At 30.0% G+C, this 6,629-nt stretch overlaps 1 protein-coding gene across 1 annotated transcript; it reads left to right on the top strand.

Annotated features, from left to right (window-relative positions):
- The first annotated feature begins 5,153 nt into the window (after positions 1-5,153).
- LOC7463374 (uncharacterized) lies at positions 5,154-5,789 on the top strand. The gene has a single exon (XM_002321200.4). The coding sequence runs from the start codon at positions 5,197-5,199 to the stop codon at positions 5,653-5,655; it is 459 nt and encodes a 152-aa protein (XP_002321236.1). The 5' UTR covers positions 5,154-5,196; the 3' UTR covers positions 5,656-5,789.
- Positions 5,790-6,629: the final 840 nt, after the last annotated feature.

The following is a 6,629-nucleotide window of genomic DNA, read 5'->3' as shown; positions in this document are numbered from 1 at the left end:
GAAAGGTCAATGCTTAATAAGCTAGATATGTAAGGAAAAAAAACGAATCAGTTGCGACACAGATGGGTATGCATGCTACGAAAGATAGGGTCGAGTCTGATACATCAACCGTCTACTCAATATCCTTCTACGAGTCCACAATCACGATAAAATATATTTAATTTAATAAATGGACCAAAAAACTCGGCGTAATTCAACTTAGGTAAACCTATTAAATCCATGACTTGAGCTATGAGAACTAAATTACCTCATAAAAAAAAGAATAACGAAGCCTAACTCTCAACCAATCTATTGTTGAAGAACAAAATGAAAAACAAAATAATTTTTTTAAAAAAAAACATTCAAGTCAACCAGGTTAACCTAGTAAACCCACCATCTAGGTATGAGACGAGGATAAATTAATAGAAAAAAAATAAAAATAATAATAAAAGCCAACTCCTGACCAACTAAATCCATGGCAAGAATCATGGTAACAAGATTACCACACATAAAACAAAAACAATTACTAGGTTAATCCAACAAACACGTTACCTTGGTTATAAAACCACGATAACTTAATAGAAAGCAAATAAAAAAATCATGAAGCCCAATTTCCAACTAGCTAAACTTACGATCCAAGTTATGAGAACGTGATTACCCCAAAGAGAAAAAATAATAATAAAATCCATCTCCCAACCAACCCATTATTGAAAGATAAAGTTTGAAACAAAATAATTAAGAAAATGATTCAACTCGGGTCAACTCTGCAAACTTGTGACCCAAGTTATGAGAATGTGACAACTTAACTAAAAAAAATAAAAAACAAATCATGAAGCCTAATTCCCAAATAAATAAACATTAAACGTCAAAGTTGAGAAAGAAAACAAAGTTAAAAAATCCTAAAAAAAGACCTGAGTCAACTAGACTAACTTTCCAAATAGTGACTTAGATCGTGAGACTAAGATAATCCTATAAAAAGTAAATTGAAAAGAATTATGAAGGTCAATGACCAAACCCACCTAATATTGAAAAGCAAAATTGAACAAAAGATCTAATTTTAAAAAATATAGATTAAAAAAAACCTGAGTCAACCTAGGATAACCCACCAATCTCGTTGACTAGATTATGAGATCGAGATGCCCCCATAAAAAAAAATTAATAATAACGAATGTCAATCCCCAACAAACCAAATGTTAAAGGATAAATTGAAAAAAATAAATTTTAAGAAAGGACAAAAAAAAAACTAAAGTCAACCTAAGCTAACTTTCCAAACTTGTGACTAAGGTCATGAGGCTAGGATCACCTCATATAAGGCAACCAATAAGAAAATCATGAAGTTCAATTCTTAATTAACCTAATAATGAGAGGTCAAATTGAAAAATGAAATCAATCAAAAAGGATTTAAAACAAAACAAATAACAATAAAAAGAATGAGTATCTAATTTGGAATACAAATAAAAATGACATGACCCCTTTTGATTTTGGAGAGTGGTGCAAAAACTTTGGAGAGAAGTGTAAACCCCTGCATAAATATAGAATTGAAGGTAATAAGATCTCGATGAGTAATGAAAACTTGGGATGAAAAGAAATAGATAAATGATGGAAATAATAATAAATATGATGTATAATAAAGGGGATGACCTCCATGAATAAATTTAAAGGTATTGTTGAAGTTAAAATAAGAATTATCAATTTTAGTTTAGAATTCACAACGTCAGTGAAACCAATAATGAGGTTCGACATATAGAAGAATTATGAAAAATTTAAAATAATTTTTTTTTAAGAATGATAGAATAATTTTGAGGAATTATAATGGAAATGAGGTATAAAAGTTAAGAACAAATTGCACAAACAAGTGTTAGTGTAAATCCCGGAAAAAAAAATTAGTAATGTTACCGAGAAACTGTAGTAAGTCTGTAAGTGAAATAAATAATAAAAATGCAAAATAAATATATGTTGGAATAAGAAAATAGTTTCGGGGACTTAGTAAAATAACTAATATGATTTCAGTAAGGATTGAACAAGAAAATTCAGATTTTTAACTTAAAATCACTGACTGACTAGTTTTTGTTATCGAGTATAACTTTTAACCTGACCATTGGATCGAGTTTAAATTCTATAAGGAATCTCCTGACATGTTTTTCTACCTTGGGTTAAGATTTTAGGTCAATCATAGTCGGTAAAGCCTTGGAATTTAGGTCATAAGTTGGGTATGTTTCACAAAAATACAGGGGATAATCATAAGGGGCAAAATGGTAAATTGTGATAAAATCTCATTATAAAAAGGGGTTGTTCCTGATGAATTTTCCTGTATCCATGATATCTTCACCTTTTCTTTTAAAAAATAAAAAATAAACATATTAAAATGGTTAATTTAGGGAAGATTGAGTTAATTTTAAGGAAGAAAAACATGAACCAAGTGGTTTCATTGAGAGAAAAAAAAATCATATTTTGGAGTGGTGAACTTAATGAGAGGTACTAAAGAATTTAAGGAGAAGGAAAGGATAACTTGAGCAAATCTTCCAAATTCTTTTTAATTTATGTTTTAAAAGGTAAGTACACATCTTTTCCTCCATTTCTATATAAGTTTGGTGTGATTTTGTTGCAAGATTGAAATGTGTGTATTGGAAAGTTAGGGATTGGATTAAAATGGGTGTATCTAAGTACTTAAATTGTATTGATGAACTCATAATTGAGTAAAAAATATGAACTAATGGACATTGAACTTGAGTAATGAATATGGTCAATTAAGGACAAGAGTCTTGATCTTTAAATGAATTATAATTCAAAATAGACTAAGGTATGAATTTATAAGTGATGAATGAGATTAAAGAATGTATTGTTTCAAAGTAAGACTTATGACCCTAGAAAGTGAGTCACAAGGTTAGAAGGGAATTAATACATGAACTAGGAGTATTAAAATGTTTAATGAATACAACCCGCTTTAAGCATGAGATATAATCATTGAAAATGGTCAATCAATCAAAGATGCAATATGTGATGATGAATATGTTAAATTATAGAGAGAATATGATGATAGAGATATTAAGGGAAATGAATATATATGAGTTCGAGTTATTGAAGTAGTGTTACTATAAAGTCTAACAAAGATAATTGTAGTAAGAACCCATGTGGTGAGATAAAATGTTAGAAGTCGTTGAAGGATATCATAGAAGAGGAGATGAAAACTTTAGTAGCATATTAAGGAAGAAAGTAAGAGGAAGGTGTGTCCTTAGATAAAAAGAGAAAAATGAATCCGAAATTATAGTTGAATATGAATATACTTGTAAAATGACATGAATATTTCCAAAAGTGTGATAAAGAAAATAATGAAATATATATCATTAATTTATATTCTATTATATTATGTGTAACAAGTATATTCAACCAAAGACCTCAACTTTGTGATCAACCAAAGACCTTAACTTTGTGATTGTTTTCTAGATTTTTCTATGAAATTAGTATAGAAATTAGGAGATTGTAGAATAATCCAATGTATTATATTTAGATTTATTTCTTGTATTGGCTTAGCATAATATGAGAATTTGTAAACAAGAAAGGGAAGACATTTTTTTCTTGATTTGTGGATATTGGTAATGGTATAAATATGTATAGTGAATTTAGTAAATGAAATTATATCTATGTACATGTATGGGTCATATAGGATTATATTCTTATGGAATAGATGAAGATTTTGTTGTTAAGTGGTATGTCTAAGGCAACCTCAGTTGTGATAAATGATGGAGATTCTGATATTTATTATATACGAGGAATTTAGTAGGATAAGTTATTAGATAAGAGTTCTGTATGAAAAAAAACTTTGCTGAAATTCTGTTGAATTAAGAATAAACTAAATTAGGTTAATGTTACATAAAGGTAAGAAAATAATTCATGAGTTTATAAATGTTGATGGATAGTAAAAAAAAAAATTACCCTATTTTCTTTGAGTATAAGACTTCAAGTATTATTAGACATTGTATTAAATTGTAGGTGTTATAAGGAAGAGAAAAGAGAGAGGAGAAGAAAAAGAAAAATATATTATCATGCGTCTCCGAAATCAAAATGTGTTGCACATCAAAACAAGCTTGCCGAGACACATTCAGAGACACCAAAGAAGGTGGTGGTTCGACGTAGAAGAAAGTTGCATACGCCGCTAGAGACCTTTTTTGTTTTTTATTATTTACCATAATTATTTTTTTAAAATTTGATCCCTTAAGTTTTAATTGTTTTAAACTAATACAATTGAATGTTAAGCATTAATTGCTTGTTATAATTTTTCCTTGACACCACGAGATCCCCCTTTCTAAACAACAAAAAAATTATTAAGTCGAATCCAAAATAAACTAAACTTAAAATGATTAAATTGAAAACAAAAGAAATTAAATGACAAAAAAAATCAGGCTAATCGTTTACCTAACTATACAATTCAGTCCCTAATTATTTAAAAAAAATGGCTAAAGTAAGCATCAACCAAACAACATTTTTTATTCAATACCTCGAGATCCTATAATTAGGCATTCAAAACATATAGTAAAGTCAAATTTCAAATAAATATAATTTTAAATGAAAAAATTAAAAAAAAATAAAATAAAAAAAATTAAAGAATCAAAACTAAAAAATGAAGAAAAATATCATAAATTACTATTGTAATCCATAATAACATGAGTGTGATTGAATATTACTTAGGTTGTTTATATTTTGTTGTGTTCCGAGTTAAACTTCTTTATCTAAAAATAATAATGTAAATGCCTACTAATATATTTAAAAAATAAAAAAAACTTTGCGATTAGGATCATAAACCCTATCATGTTTAATAAGATAATTTTATTTAATTATATAATTAAAAAAATAATGACAATAAACTAATTGAATTTAACAAAAAAAAAAATATAATGACCTGCAAAAAGAGAACGTATTTTAAAAAAATTAAAAAGTTAAAATTTAAGATAATTGCACGATAAAGTACAAAATTTATAAAAAAATAAAAAAAAACTAAATTAAAAATAAATAAATTAAGTAACCAAAATAGAAGAAAATATAACAAAAAAAAAAAAAGTTTTCAGGTTGTAAATAGACAATAAACCTCTCAGACAGCATAGTGAAACACTGCCCTTTAGTTTTTTTTCTTATATAATTTGAATTTAATTTAATTTTAATATAATAACTTTCTACTACCCACACTGTAAAATAGAGGAAGAAGCACCCCAACACAAAGAAATGGCAATATCAACTCTCAACAGACTCTCCTCTCAATTCAACCGCCTCCCTTCTCTCTCTCCCTTCACCAAATCTCTCCTCACCCGCTCCTCCGCCAAAGTCGCTGACAGAATCGTGAAGCTCTCCGCGATCGACCCGGACGGTCAGAAACGAGAGATCGTAGGGCTCTCAGGTCAAACTCTTCTCAAAGCCCTAGCAAACAACGGCCTAATCGACCCAGCTTCGCACCGCCTGGAGGAGATCGAAGCTTGCTCCGCCGAGTGCGAGGTCAACATCGCGCAGGAATGGCTTGAGAGGCTGCCCCCGAGATCTTATGACGAGGAGTATGTGTTGAAGAGGAATTCGAGAGCTAGGGTTTTGAACAAGCATTCAAGGTTGAGCTGTCAGGTTGTGCTTACCCAGGATCTCCAAGGTATGGTCGTTGCTGTCCCTGAGCCTAAGCCTTGGGATATTCCGTAATTTGAATGTGCTAACTTTGTTTGGGATTAAATTTTGAATAATGTGCACATTTGAAATGTTTTCTTGTTTTGATTTTGTTGGGTATCTGTAAGACTTTCCTTCAATTGGGCTTCCTATGAATTTATTTCTTTGAAGTTTTTATGTGCAGTTTGATATTTATTGAAGGTGTTGATGAGCATGTTTGGTTGGCTTTACAAATTTACTAAGTTAGTGACCTTTGATTAGAGAAAGAAACAAGTAGGAAAACTTAGGATCACTTGTATAAATCGGTTCAACTTTGTTCGATAAGGATGTTACTCGGGAGTAGATTTCTTGAAGCAATTGGGGAATCATGTTTACTTTATTTGAACCTTGGAATGACATTTTGGTTTAGAAATGCCATGTATGAAACTCTGGCAATGGCTATCTAATCAGGTTCCATTTTTTACGGTTGCAGAGGTGGAGACTCTTTGAGGGTATATATATATATAAGGGAAAAAAAAAAAAGAGCAACTTGATAGAAATTCTTCCTTTGGAGTGAGACTTTTCCTTTTAGTGTTGGGTTATGAGGTGTTGTTAGAATAGTCAGCAAATGAAGGTGAGTGTGATTATAGAGAGTATCGTTGAGAAAAAAATGCTCCAGATGAGTCAAATGACTGAACTTTGTAGAGAGAAACCAATATATATATATATTATTTTTAGGGCCTGATTGCTGCTTCTAAAGCTTGCGACCATAATCATCTCAACATTAAATTTTAGAATTTTGTATGATTTTTATCCATTGAAAGGGTTTTGACTTTACTTGAGATTCTATGTGGTATTTTGAGATTAATGGCGAAGTTCAAGATTCACACGTAGTTTGAGATATTGTAACTCTTAGTTTAGCATTAGAAAATTTGTGTTGTGTGCGCTACTTTGAAGATCAACATTCAGTTTTTATGCTATGGCGTGTGCTGCCAAAGAAGTCCTAGGCAACATGGAGTTGTAAATCCTTG

This window comes from Populus trichocarpa, chromosome 14 (genome assembly GCF_000002775.5).
Source record: "Populus trichocarpa isolate Nisqually-1 chromosome 14, P.trichocarpa_v4.1, whole genome shotgun sequence".
In the NCBI taxonomy this organism is placed as follows: Eukaryota; Viridiplantae; Streptophyta; class Magnoliopsida; order Malpighiales; family Salicaceae; genus Populus; species Populus trichocarpa.
This window is presented reverse-complemented; position numbering and strand designations above follow the sequence as displayed.